The 21,702-nt window shown below is 47.0% G+C and overlaps 1 protein-coding gene across 1 annotated transcript in view; it reads left to right on the forward strand.

The window, feature by feature from the left end:
• BICRAL (BICRA like chromatin remodeling complex associated protein) overlaps window positions 1-21,702 on the forward strand; it is a 51,711-nt gene that overhangs the window by 17,877 nt on the left and 12,132 nt on the right. Inside the window, exons 2-6 of the mRNA XM_080917175.1 lie at window positions 6,805-6,850; window positions 7,283-7,331; window positions 7,416-7,484; window positions 12,092-13,762; window positions 21,560-21,665. Coding sequence (XP_080773301.1) covers window positions 6,810-6,850; window positions 7,283-7,331; window positions 7,416-7,484; window positions 12,092-13,762; window positions 21,560-21,665 — 1,936 coding nt within the window. The 5' untranslated portion in view covers window positions 6,805-6,809. The remainder of the gene's footprint in view (window positions 1-6,804; window positions 6,851-7,282; window positions 7,332-7,415; window positions 7,485-12,091; window positions 13,763-21,559; window positions 21,666-21,702) is intronic.

Consider the following 21,702-nt stretch of genomic DNA (forward strand, 5'->3'; position numbering starts at 1 on the left):
ACACTGCAGGGCTTTGGTGGCTTTATCTACCTAAACAATTTAAAACTTGGGGAAAATAGGGCTAGCATAACAGCGCAGTATAGGCGCTTGCTGCCAAGCGTGAAGGCTTGGGTTCTGTCTCCTCCATTATTGTGACAGAAAGAGATAACCGTCACCCAGAAGCTGTCCTCTCACCTTTGTATTAGGTGTGTCATGCGCATAGCTGTGTGCACACGCACACATGCACGCACGAATAAATTACTTTTCTTCCTCTTTGGACATATTACATGAAACAGTAGATTTTAGACACTAGGTATGAGGCAGCACAGAATCCTGATCCCTGAGAGGGGAAGTTAGAGACGAACCTTTAAGTGTCCAGCTTACTGTGAGGTGGTGGCCCACAGTGGGGCAGCAGGAGGGTGCTACACAGAGAACATACTCAAACCTGCACTGCCTCTTTCTTCAGGTAATTAAGGGGGTGGGGTGGAGAGGAAGTTCCTGAGGGCCTCCTAAGCTCCTACCTAATTCTAGGTAAATGCTCTACTGCTGAGTAGTCAGTCTCTGTTAGCTACTCATAAGTCTTAGAAACCACACAAAAGGATTATAGCCAGCTACACATGAATCTCACTCCTAACACATGTACTTCATGGGGCATCAAGTTAAGTACTCAGAAACGCCTCAGTCTAGATTGGAATTAAATTAACCTCTATTAAAAATTAACAAGGGGCTGGTGAGTTGGCTCAACAGGTGAGTTGGTAAAGGTACCTGCCTCCCATCCCTAGGACCCACACAGTGGAGAAGACAATGGATTTTTTCACGATCAGTCCCCTACCTGAAATTTAAAATATATATTAATAAATATTAATTTAAAAGTAATAAGATAAATACTAATGAAATAAAGCGACGAGAGCTTGATCTGGCTGTGGCTCATGAGAGTGGTTCTCTAGTGTACATAAAACCCTGGGTAGGTTCCCCAACACGATGTCACCCAGTGCTTTGTAGGTGGAAGCAGAAAGAACAGTTTAAGGCCATCCTCAGCTTCATAGCAAATTCAAGGCCATTCTAGTTTACCCCAGACCCTGCATAAAAGGGGTGCAAAATAGCTCAGTAGGTGAAGATGCCAATCTATCCCCAGTGCAAACCCGAGGACCTGAGATTGATCCCAGAACCTACTTCCAGGCAGGAGTGAGCTCCCATCCAGTCATCCTCTGCCTCCACTATGTGCCATGGCCCACATATTTCTACATACATCAGGTACACGTCCAGTTTTAAAATGTTAAAGCAGACCTAGGTGTGGTGGTGCATGCCTTTAATTTCACTCAGAACTCAGGAAGCAGAGCCGGGATGATGTCTCAGTCGAGGCCAGCCTGGTCTACACAGTGAGCTCCAGAACAGCCAGAGTTCCACAGAGAAACCCTGTCTCAAAAAAACAAAACCAGGGCTGGAGAGATGGCTCAGCAGTTGGGGCACCAACTGCTCTGCCAGAGGTCCTGAGTTCCTGGCAACCACATGGTGGCTCACAATCACCTGTAATAGACAAAAGACAAAAACAAACAAAAAATCCAAACAAACAAACAAACCCAAGATTTAAAAGGATCTTTTTTTTTTTTTTTTTTTTTTTTTTTTAGTAAATCACTGCATCCTAATCCAAAAAGGTACCTATATGGATATAAAAATGGCCAGTACCTGGGGCTGGAAAGATGGCTTAATTAAGAGCTCTGGTTGCTCTTGCAGAGGACCTAGGTTTGGTTCTTAGCACTCACAGGATGGCTCACAATACCTGTAACTTCCAAGGACCAGATGGAGGTACTGGGTACTCAAAACAAGCAAAGTTCAGGCAGAGCACACACAAAAAATAGTTTTTTTAAATATAAATTTAACATGTACAGATGTGTCTTATGTCGGCCTTTGTCTGTAGTCCCAGCTATTCAGGAAGCTGAGGTACGATGTCTGTGAGTTCAAGACCACCCTGGTCTACAGAGTTCCAGGACAGCCAGGACTACACAGAGAAACTGTCTTGAAAAACTAAACAAAGAAAAAAAGGAAGAAACATTTGTCTGGAACTCAGTCAAGACTGAAGAGAGATCAAAGCAGCAAGAAATGCCACTCCTAATGAGCAGGCCATAAATGGCAGACTTTGTGGAAGGAAATGGTTACCACTATTTTACATAAGCTTAAAACCTTAGAGGAGGGGCCTGGGGTGCCACTCAGTGATAAAGCATGCATAGCAAGGCTGAGGTCTTGGTTTCTATCTGTAGCACCACAGAAGGGGCAAGACCACAGAGGGGAAATGAAATACGGTAAATGAAGATTTAAAAAAAGACCCAGTGTAAGCACAGACCTGAGTTACATCTTTGAACACCCCTAAAAAGCCAAGCTCAGTGCTTCACACCTATAGTCGAAGCCCTAGAGAAACAGAGATAAACACATCCTGCCTTTTTGGCCAGCCAGCCTAAGTACTTGGCAAGCGTTAGGACAGTGATCAATGCTATTTTAAAATAAAAGAGGGCAGACAGCATCTCTCCAACCCTATAGGACACTCTTATCAAAAAAGAGAAAAGAGGAGTGGAGAGATGGCTCAGTGGTTAAGAGCACTGGCTGCTCTTCCAGAGGTCCTGAGTTCAATTCCCAGCAGCCACATGGTGGCTCACAACCATCTGTAATGAGATCTGATGCCCTCTTCTGGTGTGTCTGAAGACAGCGACAGTATACTTATATATAATAAATAATCTTTTTTTTTTTTTTAAGAGAGAAGGGAAGGAAAGGAAATAAACAAGAAAAACCTGGGTAAATCTAGCAGCTAAGATACTACAAAAGACATGACAAAGGGCTCTAAATCTGATGCCCTGGCCCCACCCAAAACAAAACAACTACAAACAAAACAACAACCGAAACCAGACTGGGCAAAATAAGGGAGGGAAATAGTTCCACTCACCTTTAGATTTCGAGGTTCACCTGGTGAAGAAACCCAAATTCCATCTTAGCCTTCCAAGGCCATGCGCTGCTTCTCATCAGCCTCTCACCCCCCACAAAACAAAACAAAAACCAGAAACCAGGAAGAATCTGGAGAGCACCCTCCTGAGCAGCCCAGGGATGGCTCCCACATGGTGGGAGGCCAAAATACTCAGTTGTTCTCCACACATGGGCCACAACAGGTACACAACACACACACTAAACAAGTGCTTTAACTAATTTAACATTTAAACTGGGAAGCTAGAGAGAAGGTTCGGCACTCGAGTGCTTTGCTGCTCTTTCAGAGGGCCAGCGTTCAATTCCCAACACCTTCTTGGCAAATCATCTATGACTCTACTTCCAAGGGATCCAACCCTCTCTTCTGGCCTCCTCCGGGTACACGTGTGGTACACGTACATACTTGCAGACAAACACTCACACACAAAAATAAATCTTGATTTAAATAGGGGAAGTGGTTTTTTTTTGTTGTTGTTGTTTTTTGTTTTGGTTTGGTTTTTTGTGGTTGTTCTGTTTTTCTTGTGGGGAGTGCACGTGTAGTGGTCAGAGGACAACTTTATGGAGTTGGTTTTCCCTTTCCACCCTGTGTGTACTGTGTTGATGAAGCTCAGGTTTCCAAGCTTGTGTGGCAGATGCCTCAACCCACCAAGACCTCTCACAAGCCCTTTTGTTGTTGTTTGAGATAGAATTTCTATGTAGCTTAGGCTGGCTTTGAACTCACAGAGATACACCTGAGTCTCCCTTGAGAGTGCTGGGAGTGTAGGTGTGGGCCACCACTGCCAGCTGTGGCCCTTTAAAAAATAGAATTCTTAGGGTCCCCTGACTATGAAGGCTCATAGCATTCTACCCACAGGCCAGAGAAGGTTGCCTGCCTGGCTGTCTTTCAAAACAAGAGTTTGACAAGTGTCATTGGTTCGGTAGAGTAGACTATATCCCAGCGTAAATTCATCTTACAGCATAAGCTTGTTTAGCTGGGGTATAATGCTCACTGAGTACCCTGGCTTCACCCCCATTATCAAATATTATCTGTAACGGTTCTATTAGGACTACTTAATGAGTAGCTCGTCACTTCAAACTTTAAGGTAACAAATAATCTCAAGTGCTTTGAAGTGGTAGCCGGAGAGACCCTTGTGGTTAGTGTTAACCCTTCGGGCTTGTTTCCCTCAGAGAATCTGTTAAGTAGAGGAGCTAGACAAGGACGTCAGCAGGGAGGGGGAGAGGTATGGACATACTGTGCAGGGAAGGAAGGTTTTTCTCGTGTGTGTGTGTGTGTGTGTGTGTGTGTGTGTGTGTGTGTGTGTGTGTGTTTAGGCTGGAGGTCAACTTTGGGTGTCAGTCCCCCAGGAGTCACCCACTTTATTTTTTAAGACAGAATCTCTCACAGGGACCTGGAGCTTGTGAGTTATGCTGAGATGGCAAGTCAGCAAGTGCCAGGTATCCTCCTGCCTCTGTACACCCCAGGATTGGGATTACTTTGTGGGCCACCATGCCCATCTTGTTACATGGGTGCTAAGAATAAAACTCTTTACACACTGAGGCATTCCCTCAGTAACCCCTGTTCACATTATTCTTAATCCGTTTGTATTAGAGCCTTACACACTAGTTTTGGTGATGCTAAAGATCAAGCCTAGGCTTCACATGTGCTAGACCCCTGAGCCCGATCTTCAACTTTAAAAATTAAGTTTGGAAGGAGCAGGCATGATCATGAATACTCTTAATCCTGGCACTCCCAGGCAAAGGCCATGGTGGTCTACACAGCGAGTTCCAAACCAGCCAGGGATACAGAGTAAGACTCAGTCTCAGTTTAAAAAGAAAGAGAAACACGTTTATGAGGTTACAGGGATTCTTCATTTGAATAGCCATGTCGAAGTAAAGAAATAATATATACTTTATAGGCCTAAAGATACATCATAATTGGACAGTTTATTCTGTGTGATTGTGATGTCTGGGAGGTGTGGTTTATAATGACAGGACTGTGGCTAATGCCTGTTATCAGAACATGTCTTTTGTATTGTGACATTTGTTTGAGGCAGGTTCGTATGTAGCCTAGGCTGTCCTGGTACTCATTAGGTAAACCAGGCTGTCCTTAAACTTGCATCAGACCTTCTGCCTCTGCCTGCCAGGGGCTGAGAATACAGATGTCACCATGTCACCATGCCTGGCTTGTGTAACAGACCGGCATCCATTTGTGGATAGTTTTCCTATTTCCTTCCCAGTCTTGTTTCCAGAAGTCATGTGTGCAGGAACATTGGTGCCAATATGACCTTAAATGACTCACGCCTGGGTCCTAAAGAGCCCGTTTCTCATGGCTGGCTGCTCTTAGCTTCAGTGGCCAACTGCCTCTTCCCCCACTCTCCTTCCTTCTCCCTCACTCGTCCTCTCTCCTCACCCTGAGCTCTGCTCAGTGGATTGTAATCAGCCCAGTCACTCAGCAATCCAGCAAATCTCACCACCCCCAGGAAGGTCCCACATCAGGAAACTTACCCTTCCACACTCTTCTAGAGCAGAGAAAGTGCGCTTCCCCGTGGCAGGAAGGAATTCCACATCTGTTAGGCCTTGTGATTGGTTTGGGAGAACTAATGGGAGAAGGGAATTTGAACAGAGACAAATCTCTCCGTATGACTCGTCCTTCCCTCTGCCATCCCTGGGCATGCCCCTCCTCTGGGCATCTCTGCAGGATTTCATTCCTCCGTCCAACTGCCGTTCACAACTGCCCTTTCCAACTGCTCCAGAACTCTTGGCCCTGGCGTTCTGTGATGTAAATTATTCCACGCATGGCTTGAAATGGGTGAGAAGCAGGGTTGCCAGGTGTCGGATCACTAGCGTAAGTTGACTGGCTCTCGGGGGAGAACCACTCCTGGAACTTTTTCAGTTGTTACAGTCTGGGCCAGAGCTGTGCTGGCCATGCTTGCGGCTGCTGCGGGCAGGGAGAGGGAGCTCCAGGCTGCAGCAGAGCCAACTTGTGCTGCAGTTTCTACTTTAAACATTCCTGGTCCAGCTATGGTCTATTCGGCATTGACCTTAGACAGTATTGCTCCACTATCACAGCCTGTGTGGCCTGCAGCGCAGGGCCTCCTGCTCTGTCTCCAAATGTGGAGAGAACCCACTTTTTGCCTTCCTAGAGACAGCCAAAATAAGCTGAGACATCGGAATTGCTCTGTCTAGAAGCATCCAGTCACACACCAAAGGGCTTACGAGTCTAAGAGTCTTTCTGTAGCAGGAGTTTTTCTCTGACCTCGTTCATTCTTCATTTGATGCCACTGCCACTCATCGACAGTCCTCTCGGAAGTCCACACGTGGGAGGTGGCGGCAGCTATCTGAGCTGTGTCTGAAGTCTTTGGACCTCTAAGTTGAAAACTGATTTATAGTGAAAACAATTTCAGTCAAAAACTTATTCAAGTAACTGTTAATTTTATATTTTTTATCTTTATTTTGATTGGCTTTGTTTTTTGACCTGGGGTCTCACGTAGAGCCTGGCCTAAACCTTGTCATGTAGGCAAGGGTAGTCCTCACCTCCTGATCCTCCTGCCTCAGCCTCCTAACTCCCGGGATCACAGGTGTGTGCCAGCGTGCCTGGTTTGCTTGGTTATTTGTATCTTTGCTTATTTATGAACTAAGGTTTTGCTGTTGCCCATTTGCCTTGAACTCTTGGACTCAAGTTCCCTTCCCTACTTATCTTACCTGAGTAGCCAAAGTGACACTGCAAAGTGACACTGTGCCCACCAGCCACATTTTTCAAATGGCAAACTTGGTAGGTGACTAGAGAAAGCTCCCGCGATGACAGTTCCTCTTCAGGAGGCTCGGCCTGCAGCAGGTCCGCTGTGTCCGCTCAGACTCTGTCCTCTTTCCTTCCAGTTGTCATGGATGATGACGATGACTCCTGTCTCCTCGATCTTATTGGGTAAGATGCTCCTTCGGAACCCAGGGGAGACCACGTGTGTGAGGTGGGAGGAACAAAAAGAGCTCAGTAGCTATCTGAAGCATCTGGGCCTGGAAAATATAATAACTCATCATGGTTACAGCACCAGGACAGAGGGTAGTTTTGCACACGGGTCATAGCTCAGCAATCCACACCTTTTGGTTTTTGTTATTTTTAGTAAATCTCAGGATGCCAGGCCAGTGTTACTTAGCAAGAGCAAGGTCCTGAGTTCAGTCCCCGGGACTGAAGCAGTAGGTGCTCCCAGGAGGCAGAAATGTAGAAAATGCTTTAAAATGGGGAGATTTTACTCAGGGGAGGATGTGGTTTTCTTTTTGCCTTACTAAAATATCAACAATGATTAAATAGAAGTAGTAGTATTCAGTATTTGTTTTCCCTCTTTTCTTTCTTTTCTAGAGACCCACAAGCATTGAACTATTTTCTGCATGGACCTAGCAGTAAGTCGGTAAGTGACAGACAAGTATCTCGGATGTGCCTTTTGTTTCTCCTCGCCCCGCAGTAACCGCCATATTGAATTCCCCCTTGGCAGAGCGGCGATGACGTGACGAACGCAGGGTATTCTGCAGCCAATTCGAATTCAATTTTCGCCAACTCCACGGTGAGTGTTGGAATTGGAACATGAAGCCTTCTGTCTCCAGAAAACCTTACAGAAGAGACGTTAGCTGCCTTTGTTAGGGCTGCGAAGCATTACCTGCCTTGTACCTGACAGGATAGGAGAAGCCTGTGTGGATGCTGTTTGTCAACTACTTTGCCGTTCTTGTTTTTAACAGCCATTTATTTTATGTATGTGTGGAGGAGGGTTTACGGATGTGCCTGTGTGTGTGCAGCAGTCAGGAGGAGGACAGCCTTAAGTAGGCTGTCTCCTTCCACCCAGTGGGTCCCAGGGATCCAACTCAAGCCTTCGGGCTTTTCAGTGAGCCTCCACCCTCGGGCCGTCCCTCTGCCCCTGCACAGCCAGCTTTCTAAGCCTCAGCCTTCTGAAAGGACGCCAGTGTTACGATGTGAAGAAGGCGCATTAGAACGTTTTGAATCTTGCCATATATTCTTTAAGGAGACTTTTAAAATTATAGTTACTTACAAATAATGTTAATCTTATAAACAGACAAAGGTGATAAGCAACACTTGTTGAGGTATAGGATGTGCTTGTTACTGGAGCGACAGCCTGCATTTAATGCTCACAGTAATTGCAGGAAGTACTTTTATCATTTGCTCTGTCTTGTAGACAAGGAAGCTAAGGCACAGAGAGGATTGTATGCAGCCAAGAGATGCTGCCAGGATTCAGACTCAGGCCCCAGCCTCTACAGCCCAGACTGTTAAGCTCTAGGAATGCAGACGAGATAGGAAAGTGAAGAGACTCTCAGAGACTTGGAGACTCTCAGATCACTTATGTTTCCAGGCTGGGGAAAGGCCTCAGTACGTGGGAACACTTGCTGGGCCAGAGTAAGGACCTGGGTTCAAATCCCCAGGACCCACATAAAAAGTTAGGCCTAGTTGCAGAAATGCCTCCAACCCAGTCCTAGGCTCTGAGACAGGAGGGTGCTGGGCTCCTCTGCAGCCAGCCCGGCTGAGGCTTCAGGGAAGGCACACAGTGTGGCAGCAGGACACCTGGCATCTTCCAGCCCTGTCCATGCACACCTAGACCCAAACATGAGCACCATGCCACACACACCATACACACACACCATGCACACACACACAAACACACCATGCCACACACACCATACACACACACACAAACATACCATGCCACACACACCATGCACACACACACCATGCATACACACACACCATGCACACACACCATGCACACACACACAAACACACCATGCCACACACACCATACACACACACACAAACATACCATGCCACACACACCATGCACACACACACACCACACACACACATACCATGCACATACACCATGCACATACACACACCATGCACATACACACACCATGCATACACACCATATACACACATACCATGCACATACACCATGCACACACACACCATATACACACATACCATATACACACACACCATGCACACACACACACCATACACACATACCATGCACACACACCAGGCACACACACACCATGCACACACATACCATGCACACACACCATACACACACATACCATATACACACACACCATGCACATACAATGAAGAATTGCTCTTTAAACTTACATGACCTTAATCTTTTCCATTTCATTCCTCTTCTACACATGACGGTCTGCTATGGGACTGCCCAAACCTTTGTCCTCCTCTGCCACTTATGAGTTATGCTGATCTTAGGTAGGTCCATAAATCTCAATGTTCAATTTTCTCAGTAGGAAAACACAATAACAACTGCCTTACAGTGGTCCATGGGAACCACTTGGTTATGTAGTCAACAAACATGGACTTACCGTCATTGTCCTCACAGCCTTTATGTCTCTCATTTAGGGAACTTGATGGCATGCACAGTCTGTGGACATGCTTATGTCTCTCGGGTACCTCAGTGGTATTATCTGATCACATCAGGTAATATACCGTGACCAGTTTTGGTGGCTTCAAAGCGTCAGTGCTGATGTCTGGAAGTCTTGTGACTTGGTAGCCTTTTTATTTTTCTTGTGGAGCTAGGGATCCATTTCAGGACATCATACATGTGACATCATACATGTGAGGCAAGTGCTTTGCCAAACTGAGCTACATCCCCCCCCCCCACCCTCACCCCTTAAGACAGTGTTTTTCTGTGTAGACTGGGCTGGCCTGGAACTTAGAGACCCGCCTCCTTCTGCCTCTCAAATGCTAGGACTAAAGGTGCTCCGCCACCATCCTGTCTTCTCTTGTAAGACTCCAGCCCTCAGCAGCTCGCCTTCTTAGCCCTCTACAAGCTAGAGGTATGGGTGCCAGCCGCTCTGCCTCACTTCTGCCTTGATATTGCTCCAGAGAAAATAACCCCCTTGCTCTCAATTGCTTTTCCCACTGCCTTTCAAATGTTTTTGTTTTATTTTTTAAGATTTATTTGTTTAATGTATGTGAGTACACTGTAGCTGTCTTCAGACGTACCAGAAGAGGGCATCAGACTTCATTGCACAGGGTTGTAAGCCACCATGTGGTTGCTGGGATTTGAACTCAGGACCTCTGGAAGAGCAGTCAGTGCCCTTAACCACTGAGCCATCTCTCCAGCCCTCAAATGGTTCTTTAAGACCTGCTTTGAGGTCGCCCACCTTGGCTCTTCTGTATAATCATTCAGCAATTAATACTTCATTAGCTGAAGACTCAAAACTGTTAAAGTTTTGCAAATCAGAAGGGGTTTTTTGTTTTGTTTGTTTTTTTGAGACAGGGTCTTTCTATATATAGCCCTATAGACCAGGCTGGCTTTGAACTCACAGAGATCTGCTTGCCTCTGCCTCCTGAATATTGGAATCTAAAGGTGTGTACCACCACACACGAGAATACTTATTCTTTCTTTCTATTTATTTATTTATTTATTTTTGTTGTTGTTGGGTTTTTTTTTGTTTTTGTTTTTTTTGTTTGTTTGTTTTTTTAAAGACAGGGTTTCTCTGTGTAGCCCTGTAGAACTCACTCTATAAACCATGCTGGCCCCAAACTTAGAGATCCACCTGCCCCTGACTCCCAAGTGTTGATATTTAAAGGCATGTGCCACTGCCGCCGCCACCACCTCCAGCACCACTGACCACTGGGCTAGACTGCTTGTTCTTGATCAGTCTGTTTTTAATTTTTTTCTCTTTTTGTTTCTTTTGGTGATGGTCTAGTACACAGAGCAGGATCACCCCTGGGGCTGAGGGTGCTGGGGGTAGAGCTTGCCTTCATGCATGATGTCTTCGGTTCCCTTCCAGAACAGCAAGTTAAAACTTTTTCTCTCTGTGCCTCAGAAGATGACTGGGCTGTGACAGGCATCATAGCTTTTATTACTCCCTTCAGCTTCTCTTCCTGGGTCTGCACTGTAGCCTCCATGGATTGTCTGTTCCCCAGGGGTTCCTTACAGACAGAACTAACACACATGCACATCTGGAAAGGCTGGCTTTTCCTTTTGAGTTAACTGAGTTTGTTTTTAGTATGAGATAGTTTCCCTAACTACTAGAGTGTTAATAAGTAAATATTTATAGGAAGTCAGAAGACCATTTATTTTACATGGAATTCACTTTGGTCTGGTCTGGTCTGGGGCTGTAGAGAGGTGCCTTCTTGAACATGTAGTAGAATGATACCCAAGGCTCCTCAAACCCTTTTTGACTTCTTTGTGTACAGTGGTCTGGGTTGAATCCCACTAACACCTTGTAAACAACCTGAAAAACAAAGTTGTTCTGGGAATGCATATCCTAGGTTCAATCCTAGCAACCCACTCACCCCTCATAAAAGGAAGGCTAGCTAGCAGTGGCGGCGCATGCTCAGGGTACAGAAGCAGGCGGATCCCCGTGAGTTCAAGGCCAGCCTTGTCTATAGAGTGTGTTCTAGGACAGCCAGGCTACATAAAGAAACTCTGTCTTGAAATCCCCGCAACCCCCAAAAAGGAAAAAAGCATGACCTAGGAGCTCTGAAACAAGAGTTGATCTCTAGATACCCTTAGTCATGTTGTGTTATCTATCTGACTGTCTACATCTATTTTTCTGTTTTGTTTTTGAGGCAAGTCTTACTCTGTAACCCTGGCTGTCCTGGAATTCACTGTGTAGATTAGGCAGACATTAAATCTTGGAGCTCCTCCTGCCTGGGTTTAAAGTGCCAGCATGCCCAGCTTGTCTTTATATGTGAGACAGAGTCTTACAGTGTGGCCCAGATGACCTCACCCTTGCTGTTGGCCCAGGCTCACCTCAAATTCCTGGTCATCCCCACTGAGCTTCCGAGCTAAGACAGCACTCATGAGCACCACCTCAGCGAGTTTTTTGTATGTTCCCTATAAAATCATCTGTCAAAACAATGGCTATTACATTAATAGTACAGACTATTCAGCATAACTAAAGAAATAAAATAGGAGAAGGATGGTAAGTGGTTTAGAGAAAGTTGTGTTTTCTAGGAGGACTGCAGGTTCGAGACCAGCTTGAGTAGGACCTTGTTTCAAAGTAACAGCAAACATAAAACCAGTGTGCCCTGAAACCTTATCATTAAACTTCATATTCATTCGTTCAGGAGTGGGGTTTTTAAGTGTTTCTTCTGAAGGTCTGATATGCCTTGTAACATACCAATTCTGCTTTTTAGAACGCTGACCCAAAATCGTCCCTCAAAGGTGTGAGCAACCAGCTTGGAGAAGGGCCCGGTGACGGGCTGCCGCTTGCAAGTAGCCTTCAGTTTCTGGAAGATGAGCTTGAGTCTTCTCCTCTCCCTGATCTCAGCGAGGACCAGCCCTTTGACATTCTTCAGAAGTCCTTGCAGGAGGCTAATATCACTGAGCAGACATTGGCAGAAGAGGCATATCTGGACGCCAGTATAGGCTCAAGCCAGCAGTTTGCACAAGCCCAGCTTCATCCTTCTTCATCAGCATCCTTTACTCAGGCTTCTAACGTTTCTAATTACTCAGGTCAGACACTGCAGCCTATCGGGGTGACTCACGTGCCTGTTGGAGCGTCGTTTGCAAGCAATACAGTGGGCGTGCAGCATGGCTTTATGCAGCACGTGGGGATCAGTGTTCCCAGCCAGCATTTGCCTAACAGCAGCCAGATTAGTGGCTCTGGTCAGATACAGTTAATCGGGTCCTTTGGTAATCAGCCCTCCATGATGACTATCAATAACCTAGATGGCTCTCAAATCATATTGAAAGGCAGTGGGCAGCAAGCCCCATCCAATGTGAGTGGGGGGCTTCTGGTTCACAGACAGACTCCTAACGGCAACTCTTTGTTTGGGAACTCCACGTCCAGTCCAGTAGCACAGCCTGTCACCGTCCCGTTTAACAGCACAAATTTTCAAGCATCGTTACCTGTGCATAACATCATTATTCAAAGGGGTCTCGCACCAAATTCAAATAAAGTCCCAATTAATATCCAGCCAAAGCCGATCCAGATGGGTCAGCAGAGTACGTACAATGTGAACAACCTTGGAATCCAGCAGCACCATGTACAGCAAGGAATCTCCTTTGCCTCCGCAAACTCCCCCCAGGGCTCCGTGGTTGGTCCACACATGTCTGTGAACATTGTCAACCAACAGAACACGAGAAAGCCTGTCACCTCACAGGCAGTGAGCAATGCAGGGGGCAGCATCGTTATTCATTCCCCCATGGGCCAGCCTCACACGCCCCAAAGTCAGTTCCTTATACCCACAAGCCTTTCTGTCAGCTCCAACTCGGTACACCATGTCCAGACTATAAATGGGCAACTTCTTCAGACTCAGCCCTCCCAGCTCATCTCTGGCCAAGTGGCCTCAGAGCATGTCATGTTGAATAGGAATTCTTCTAACATGCTCAGGACCAACCAACCATATTCTGGACAGATGCTTAACAACCAGAATGCCGCCGTCCAGCTGGTGTCTGGGCAGACTTTTGCCACCTCTGGAAGTCCAGTAATAGTCAGCCATGCCTCTCCTCAGATTGTTGGAGGACAGATGCCCTTGCAGCAGGCCTCACCAACTGTACTTCACCTGTCACCTGGGCAGAGCAGTGTCTCCCAAGGAAGGCCAGGCTTTGCCACCATGCCCTCAGTGAGCAGCATGTCAGGACCTGCTCGGTTCCCTGCCGTCAGCTCCGCTAGCACTGCCCACCCCACTCTTGGGCCTCCAGTGCAGTCTGGGACATCAGGGTCAAACTTTACGGGAGACCAGCTTACACAAGCGAACAGAACTCCAGTACCTGTCAGTGTGTCCCACCGTCTTCCAGTCTCTGCTTCCAAATCTCCCAGCACCTTGAGCAGCACCCCAGGGACTCAGCAGTTCTTCTGTCAGGTCAGTGCCAGACACGTGTGCAACAGGCACGTGTGCGACGGGGAAGTTCCTGTTGCATTTGCTCAAATATAATTGTCACCATAGGTGAAGTGTACTTAGTAACTTCAGTTTTTCAATTTACGGTTGATGATTCTTCCTCTCTCTTAATGAAAGGCTCTTAGCCATTCTAGAGTGAAGACTCTGGAATCAAATTGGATTTGGGGCCAGTGAGAAGACTCAGCAGGTAAAGGCATTACTGCCACACCTGACGGCTTGAGTCTGACCCCTGGGACCCACATGGTAGAAAACAGCCACTCCCCTAAGTGGCCCTCTGCCAGGAGTGCTGTATCAACTTACTGTCTGTCACTAAGATGACATACCGTGAGGAGGACTGGGTTACACTTCCATGTCAGAGTCCCTCACTGAGGGAGGTCAGGGTGGGGATTCCGGGTGGACCCCTGGAGACAGGAACCATACACAGGGCATGGAGAAGCGCTGCTGCTGGGCTTGCTCTGCGTGGCTTGCTCAGCTAGTTTGTTTTGTTTTGTTTTGTTTCAAGACAGGGTTTCTCTGTGGAGCCCGGGCTGTCCTGGAACTCACTGTGTAGACCAGGCTGGCCTTGAACTCACAGAGATCCACCAGTCTCTGCTTCTGCCTCCCGTGTGCTGGGATTAAAGGTGTACACCACTAGGCCCAGCTTCTCAGCGAGTTTCTTATATACCTAAAACCACCTGTCTAGGGAATGACACCACCCAGTGTGCTGGACCCTCCCACATCAATTGTCAATAAAAAAAAAATGCTTCACAGACTTGCCTACAGCCCAGTCTCCTGGAGGCAATTCATGAACTGGGACTCTTTTCTCAGAGGACTCCAGCTTGTATTGACTTGACAAAAAAAGTAGCCACTCCAAGTATACACTGTGCATGCACACACACACACACACACATATATAAACACACATGAACATATAAACACAGACACACATACAAACACATACATGTAAACATACACACATATATAAGTTAATGCATTATATTTTTTTAATTCTTGAATTTGAACCTAGGCTTTACGAGGTTGAAGACATGCAGCCAGTAAAATCACCCCTGCATACTGTGTTTTCTTGGGTGAGGAGGGATGATAATATAGTCATACCATGGAGTTACTGAGCGACAAGTAGTATCTCTGCAGGGCACTGTCCCCAGACCGACTTTAACCAGGCCTCACCTCACACTGATGCTCTCATAAGGATTAATCTGCTGGGCAGGGCAGAACCTCCAAGATGTACACACTTCACCAAAGACCATCAGCTGCCAACCACATCACTACTGTGTGGACATTCTAGCTGACGGAATGTGGCTGCTGCCTGTGAGCAGGCCACTCTGCCGCGCCTAGGCTCAGCCCAGCAGGGGGAGGGGCGGGTCAAGAATACTCTCCTTTGACTAGCGCCTGAGCAGCCCAGCTGGTAAGACCACATAGAGATTGTTGCTGAAAAGCTCTAAGATTCCTCAGCTTTTGTCCTCCACTCCTAGGCAAACATTTCGTTTTCTTCTCCTCATTCTGAGCATGCTCCGTAGGGGTCAGACACACAGGTCAGTGAGAGAGTGCTTCACCAAGTTTGCATGAGGCCTGAGTTCCACACAGTACAACACAGCACAGCAGCAGTTGACAACAAACACTAATTACACCTGGGTCTTCTCCCTCTAAGAGAACTTACACTGTTTCCTGCTTCCGCCCACACATCTGCCTCCTCATCTTTACTCCCGAGGCCTTTTGCACACTTGGGAGAAACTTTAAAACCCACATATGAGTACAACAGACTCTCCTATCTGTGCTGTTGTTGGTTTTCCCTGTTGATTTGTTTCTCAGTGTCTGTGGCAGAATTAAAACTCTTATCTCAGTGTGAATCTTTTGCATGTATGGATACCAGTCTTTTCAAAAGCACATACCTTTAACTCGGTAATCACACACTAAGATTCATAGCAGGAGGTTTTTATGACTGAGGCTGCAGAGATGTCCCACGGTAGAGAGCACTTGCTTCTCTTGCAAAGAAGGCTCTGTTTCCAGCACTTAAAACTCCAGCTCCACAGGGTCCAACATCTCACCTCTGAGGACACTGCACCCAGCTGTACAAATCCATACAGACACATACATAAACGCAGTTTAGGGAGCTGTAGAGGTGGCTCAGTGGTTAAGAGCACTGACTGCTCTTCCAGAGGTCCTGAGTTCAATTCCCAGCAACCCACATGGTGGCTCACAACCATCTGTAATGGGATCTGATGCCCTCTTCTGGTGTGTCTGAAGACAGTTGACAGTGTATTCATATACATAAAATAAATAAGTAATTTTTTTTTTAATGTACAGTTTAAAATAATTAAAATCTAGGGTGGAGAGAGATCTGAGCAATTAAGAAAACTGGCTGCTTTTGCAAAGGACTATTGTTCAGTTCCTGCATGGAACTGAACCTGCATGGCAGCTCCCAAACACTTTGTACCTCAATCCCAGGGGGATCCTACACCTTCTTCAGGCTTATGTGGGCACCAGGCACATACAGAGATCAGAGAACAATTTGCAGAATTCAGTTCTCTCCACGGTATGAGTTCTGCTGATTGAATTCAGGTTATCATCAGGCGTAGCAAACCCCTTTACTTGCCAAGTCATGTTTGATTTTATGTGTGGGTGTTTTGCCTACATATATGTCTGTGTACTATGTACATGCCTGGTGCCCTCCTAGGCCAGAAGAGGATGTTGATTACCTGGAATTGAAGTTACACATGGCTGTAAGCTGGAACCAGGCCCTAGTCCTGTAAAACAGCAGTAAGAGCCGTCTCTCTGGCATCCAGCTCAGCTTGCCTATGTCCTGACTCCTTGTTTTATGTGTTAAGACAGGGTCTCACACTGTAGCCCAGGCCCAGTAGTAACAGACCCTCACTCAAACGTAAGCTCCTAACTACTGAGCTCTCTTCCAGCCTCATAATTAATAATATATTTATAATTATTAATTTAATAATATATAAGGTGAATATTATGGGCCAGCGAGAGAGCTCAGCAGCTAAGCAATGGCTGAAGAAGCCTGGCAACCTGAATTGATCCTGAAACCCAGTAAAGATAGGAGGGGGAGGGGCATTCCACAAAGATGTCCTCCTACCTCCACAAGTGCACACCCATACACATGTACACACACAAAATAATAATATACTTTTAGCTGGTAAGGTTTCTTGGTGTTGGGGTCAGTGTGGGTGGTTCATTAGCTTTACCCCAGGTACTCACAAAGAATAGGAAGTTCCCTGTTCTCAGACACCAGCTTACAGGAGCCTGGGCTGAGTCTGCTTCCCACTCTCTACTGCAGAAACTCAAGAGCCACAGAACCTGGAAGGCGACAGAAAACTGATCACCAGTAGCCTAAACTCTGCAGTTTCTGTGTTACTTGTACTAAGGCTCCATGTGTGCCTGTGTGGTGTGCAAAAGAACAAATACGTTTTTTCTCTGCACCATTTCAAAGTCCTTTAAAAACACTTTCACTGTTTGCCTGTAACTTCTCCAGCGTCTCCTGAGAATGAGATTCTTGCCATTTTATGGTGTTACTGCCCCACCAAGAGATTTAATGCTAAGTCAAATAATGTTAGATTTCCTTGAGTCAAGACGTTAATGCATTTTACAATAGATTTTCACCCAGAATTCATCCAGAAAACATTGTTTGCACATTGGTGGCTTATGCCTTCAGCCCAGTGGTTAAGCACTTGCTGCTCTATAGAGTTCGATTCCCACCACCCACCTGGGACAGCTCCCAACTGTCTCCAGTTCTAGGGGAGCTCTGGCATTTCTGCCCTGGAACCCACTCTATGGTGAAGGCTGGTCTTGAACTCCAGGTGTCCCAAGGAGCCCGCTGGAGACACACACACACACACACACACACACACACACACACACACACATCCCGCACCCAAGGACAGGGAGGTGCACTGAGGTAAAAGGCAATAGGGCAGATGGCCTCCGAATACCTGGACAGACAGATATACACACAGACCACACACACACACACACACACACACACACACACACACACACACACACGCCTTTGACAGGTCGCCTACCCCACCTACCTGTTGGAGGCTTGGTTGGGAATGCCTTTTCTCAATCTGAGAACCAGTCAGGGCTCCTCTGTGGAGCTCTGTGAACCGAAGCCTTAAAGCCCAGTGGAACTCCAGGCTTGACTCGTCTGAACAGATCAAACTGTAAAAGTCAGTGATTAAGCCAGGTGATTTTTATGAGAATTTAGCTTGTCAAGCAAAACCTATGATAGGTCTAAACCATTTCAAAGCTCCAAAAGATTTAGTAGATCTAATATTCCTTGAGAGCCAGGAGCCAGCGTGCACCTCCCTGTCCTTGGGTGCGGGATGCAGGAGTGATGGAGCTAAATTCTCTTTCTTGGTCTCCAGTCCTGTCTCTCTCTGTTCCCCTCCCCCTCCTGCCTTCCTGTGTCTACGTCTGCCCAGCTAGATGGACTTGTTTTCTTCTCCTTTACTTTTAATAAGTCACTAAACCCTATTGTTCTTTTTAAATTTTAAGGCAGGTGCCTCCCTGGCTGGCCTCATGCTCACAAAGACCCACCTGCCTCCTCTTCCCCAGTGCTAATAGACACCACCATACCCAGCTTGAAATTTCAGTGAGACTCTCAGACATTCTCTCCATGGATGGTGGAAATACTGACCGTAACCAAGACACTGCCAGAACTTGAATAGATTATTTTTAATCCTTTCCTCAAAGCTCCCCATAAACAGCCCCCTGACAGTTCCACACCACAGTGGAGGAGGTAGGCGCAGTGTTCACACAGGGCTCCGGACACTTCCTTCTTTCCTTTCCCACAGTCATACTCCACAGCAGGCTGCAGGGAGGCTTCCTGGGGAAGCAAGCGTTGGGAGTGGAAGCCTGGCCAGTCATCCTTGCCTGTGCCCTGTCAGCTGGTGGTTTGTGGCTAAGCCATCTTCAGTTCTCTTGTCTGGAAAACAGGAACTTAGCTGTATAGGAGAGGCATCTGGGGAACATTCTGAAAAATGAGGATTCCTGACCCTTATCCCCATACATTCTTATTTAAACAGCCTGGAGCAAGGACCTTAGGCACCAGCATTTTCCAAAAGTCCCCAAGTGATACTAAGTATAGCTTGGGGTGGAGGGCCCAGGGCCAGACAGTTCCCACAGCTCTTACAGCCCTGATGTCACCTCATAAGAGCTATGATCCTTGGCAGAGTGATTGATGTGCCTCAGCTTTTCCCTCACAGCCCAGAACACTAATCCTAAAGCATTTGCCTGCTGACCTGAGCCTGGAAGGAGGCACACACATCCCTGGCCTGCACTCAAGGTCTCTGGTCTCCCGTGGTCCTCTAAATCGGCCAGACACATGGTGCTTTTAACCAACCCCTCCCCTCCCTCCTGCTTCAGCTGCTCTCCTCCCTGCAGCTCCCACCAGATACCCAGAGGTTCAAAGGTGGCTTTACTTTCCTCTGGAATCTCTTTGCCTGTTCTTTTCCTTTGTACTGAGCAGGAAGCACAGTCTGTTCTCCGCACTGACTACTGCCGCAGACCCTAGAACGGTGAGAAGCCAGCTCACATACACTGTATTTCAGATGAACGTGTGTTAGGACTGACTGACCTGGGACTGTCCACTGTTTATTCTGTGAGAGTGTGAGGCTGCACACGGCACAGTGGGTGTGCAGATCAGAGCCCCGTTTGCAGGAGCTCGTTCTCTTCTTCCCCCTCCCCCTTCCAGAGCCCCAGGGACCACACTCGGGTGTGGTCAGGCTCGATGGCAGGGCCTTTACCTGCTGAGCCTTCTTGCTGGCTGCTGCCTTCTAAAGGAAAGCCAATAAGACAGAAAGTGTAGGTGGTGACTGTTCCAGAAAGGAGAAATCACAAGTGAAAGCCTGGGAGAGAAGATGGCATGAGCCACAGGGGAAAGAAAGCAAGTCCAGATGGCAAGAGGATGATGCTGGGTGGGCAGGTTATGTCAGGTGCGTGTCCTGTGGGTCTTAGATGTCAAGAGCCGAGTTAAGCCAGGTGTGAGCCTGTGGTCCCAGCTCTCGGGAGGCAGACGCAGGCAGATGTTGGTGAGTTTGAGGCCAGGCTGGCCTACATAGGACAACCGGGTTACATAGTGAGAACCTGTCTCAGAAACAGACAAGCAGTGTCACAGGCCAGGCATGGACACACACCTATATGTGGTCCCGGCTCTTGGGAGTTGGTACAGACCAGATCAGGAGTTCAAGGTTAGCCTCAGCTACAAAGCAAGTCTGAAACCATCTTGGGCTTCAAAAAAGAAAACAAAACAAACCCAAAAAGAGCCAGCATTTTAACTTGAATGTGAAAGTGATGACTCGGCCTAGCCTTATGATGGCGGGCGTGGCGGGAAATACAAGGAATCAAGACAGTGACATCAGCAATCATAAATGGCTGCTGTGGTTGAGGAGTAAGGATGACACAAGATCCTGACAGTGACATTCAGCTTCACTGAGGTAGAGAAAATGGAGCATTTTTACTTCTAAAGGAAGTTCCTGAATTTCAGGTGTGCTCATTGAATCTGAGGAAGCCAAAGGACAGTTGGTATTAAACAGCCATAAAGTGTGAGGTCCTGAGAACGGACATAAAGAAATGGATTGAGCAGTGTGTAAACTATAATTGAGGCCGTCGAGTGACCGAGACAGAACAGGAAGCATGTGTAGATAGAGAAGGAATAGAGCGGATAAGAGCAGGGTGTACCTTAGCCCCGCCTACAGACCTAGACAAGTGCATGATAGAGGGTGCTGAGAACCTGCAGTGGGGTTAGCATCCTGTTCAGTGCAGAATTACACTGCAGTAGACTAAGAGTCGGTGTGGTACCTCATCCCAGCACTTGGGACACTAAGGCCAGCCTAGGCTATACAATGAGGCCCTTTCTCAGAAAAATAGAGGGCTGGAGAGGTGGCTCAGTGGTTAAAAGCACTGACTGTGCAAACATGAGGGCTGGAGTTGGGGATCTCAGTGCCCAAGTAAGGAGCCTGAGTCCAGCACATGCTGTGACATCAAGTAAGGAGCCTGAGTCCACAGCACATGCTGTGACATCAAGGGGTGACTCAACCATCTGTAGTGAAATTGGATGCCCTCTTCTGGTATGTCTGAAGATATATAATAAATAAATCTTTTAAGAAAGAAAGGAAGGAAGAAAGAAAAAGTTAATTCTGGGCTTAGAATGGGCTTTTTGAAACCTCAAAGCCTATCTCCAGTGACACATCTTCAACAAGACCCCATCTGATAAGTTCTTTTTTTATCGGTGAAATGAGCCAATTCAAGCCAGATTGGATTTTATTAAATGCAGGTTATTGGGAAGCTGGTCCAAGGACCAAGGCCAGGGAAAACACCTTGGGAAGAGGTAGGCGGGGAAGAGAGAAAGGAAGAGCATGCACACCAAGAGAGAAGAGAGCAAGGAGACCAAAACGTCTGGATTCTATAGGAAAGAGCCTCTGGAGGCCAAGTTTGCTTTGACATGTAAAATATGCAGCTTAGGCCCTTGTCTCTGGTCTGGAGTCAAACCCCATCTCCTAGTCCTCTCAAATGATGGCGCTCCCTAGTGACCACGTTTCAGTGGACCTATGGGCCCATTCTCATTCAGACCACCACAGTTTCTAAACAAATCAGATCAAAGGGTCTGTTGTCTTCTTTTAACCTCTATGGTCACCAGGTACAGTGCACACACGTAGGTTAATCACACATGTACACTGAATAAATCTAAAAAGTAATCTATTACTCAAAACAATCAATTAACATTCTTCTTGGTTCTTTGTTCTGCAGGCTCAGAAAAAGTGTTTGAACCAGACCTCCCCCATTCCCACGTCCAAGACCACAGACGGCCTGAGGCAGTCCCAGATCCCTGGGCTCTTGAGCACCGCATTACCAGGTCAGCCGCTCCTGCAGTCACCTCCCCTCCCCATGCT

The sequence above is a fragment of the Micromys minutus genome (assembly GCF_963924665.1).
Source record: "Micromys minutus genome assembly, chromosome: 5".
Lineage (NCBI taxonomy): Eukaryota > Metazoa > Chordata > Mammalia > Rodentia > Muridae > Micromys > Micromys minutus.